The 1,512-nt window shown below is 32.1% G+C and overlaps 1 protein-coding gene across 1 annotated transcript in view; it reads left to right on the top strand.

Moving 5' to 3' along the window:
* The window catches only part of LOC108916088 (putative protein TPRXL), a 7,247-nt gene extending 6,546 nt beyond the window's left edge, over positions 1-701 (top strand). Inside the window, exon 5 of the mRNA XM_023456627.1 lies at positions 411-701. Coding sequence (XP_023312395.1) covers positions 411-701 — 291 coding nt within the window. The remainder of the gene's footprint in view (positions 1-410) is intronic.
* The last annotated feature ends 811 nt before the right edge of the window (positions 702-1,512 follow it).

The following is a 1,512-nucleotide window of genomic DNA, read 5'->3' as shown; positions in this document are numbered from 1 at the left end:
ATATTAAGGTTTAAAGAAAAAGTTGTATATCAATAAATCAATATGTCATAGAAATGTCAAAATTAAAGTGGGATTCACAAGGAATAAAGTAGTATATAGAAAAGTCAAATAAGAGTATAGAATGAGAAATATTTTGAAGTAGAATGTAAATGTGATTGTTAAGAAATTAGAATAGGGCATAAGTGTAAAGGTTTAAGTGAAGTGAGGTGAGTGAAAAAGAAAAACGGCAAGTAAAAAGAAAGCAAAATCAGATATGTGGAAAGGCCTTAACAAGGGAGAAACCAAAAATCAAGGTAGTGAAAAAGAAAAAATAAATTATTGATTAGTTACGAATTAATTTGGGTGAAAAAGTCAGATATTGTAGAAAGATATTAAAAAACCCGGAAAACAAGAGAATCTTTTATCGAGAGAGTGTTAAAGAAATAAAGAAAAAGAAACCAGCAGAAGCAGCAGAAAGAAAGCGGACCAGCAGCAACAGCAGTAGAAAGAAAACGAACCATCAGCACCAGCAGCAGAGAGAAAGCGGAAAGACAGCAGCTTCCGAGAGAAAGAAGTACAACAGCAGGCAAGTCCCAGGAAACCAGATAAATAAGAGGCCTAGTAGTAGCAGTAGCAGAGAGAAAGTGGAAGTAGTAGCAGGAGCAGGTCCCAAGAAATTCGTCAGAATGCGGTATAGCCGACAGTGTCCAAAAAGCTATTGAGACAGGAAAAAAAGGAATTAAACAAACAATACGTATAAAAAAAGGTACCTTTCATTTTCGTAGACAATTTGTGCACAAATTAAAAGTAAAATTCGCTTGAAAGTTTTCAGAAATTCAAAGATTTCAATTTTTAACAAAATTTAGATATATAGCAAGCATCAAAAAAATTTGGCCAAGCATTTTAGATTTATAGATATTAAGATTAGTGATAAGTTGGAACATATTAAAACAAGAAATTATACGAGAAAATTGAAAGTACATATAGACAGCAACCAGTAAAGGAAATTAGCCAAATCGAAATAAATTCTTGTTGTAAGTGTTCAAGACATTGTAAAAAACTTCAAAATATTTGATAGTGTGTGACATTTCTAAACTGAAACATTGATATACAAAATAAAATATTAATAAATTAATTTATTGATAGCATCTGTTGTTTAGAGTTGTTAGTTGTGTTTGGTTTCTGGAAGAATAATATTTTGATTTCAACCGACTACTGAGGAGAGTCTAAAGCTAGCAGGGAGAAGGGATACAACATCACACCAAAATCAAATTTACATGTTACACTAAAACACAATTTAAAATTTAATTTGGCGCTCATACAAATATAAAGTCACACAACAATATATATGGGATGATCCACGTCAAATCGATCAAGCCTGTGCCCAAAATTTGTGAGCACCTTCGAAGATGGTTTTTGGCTTAAAAATTCGTCTTTTCAAGTACTTTAAGATGCTAATTGGCAGAATTGAAAAATCCAAGATGGCGGACATAATATGGCGCCTAGAAGTATGAGAAAAATAAAGAATTGTCC

This window comes from Anoplophora glabripennis, unplaced genomic scaffold (genome assembly GCF_000390285.2).
Source record: "Anoplophora glabripennis isolate ALB-LARVAE unplaced genomic scaffold, Agla_2.0 scaffold1959, whole genome shotgun sequence".
Classification (NCBI taxonomy): Eukaryota; Metazoa; Arthropoda; class Insecta; order Coleoptera; family Cerambycidae; genus Anoplophora; species Anoplophora glabripennis.
This window is presented reverse-complemented; position numbering and strand designations above follow the sequence as displayed.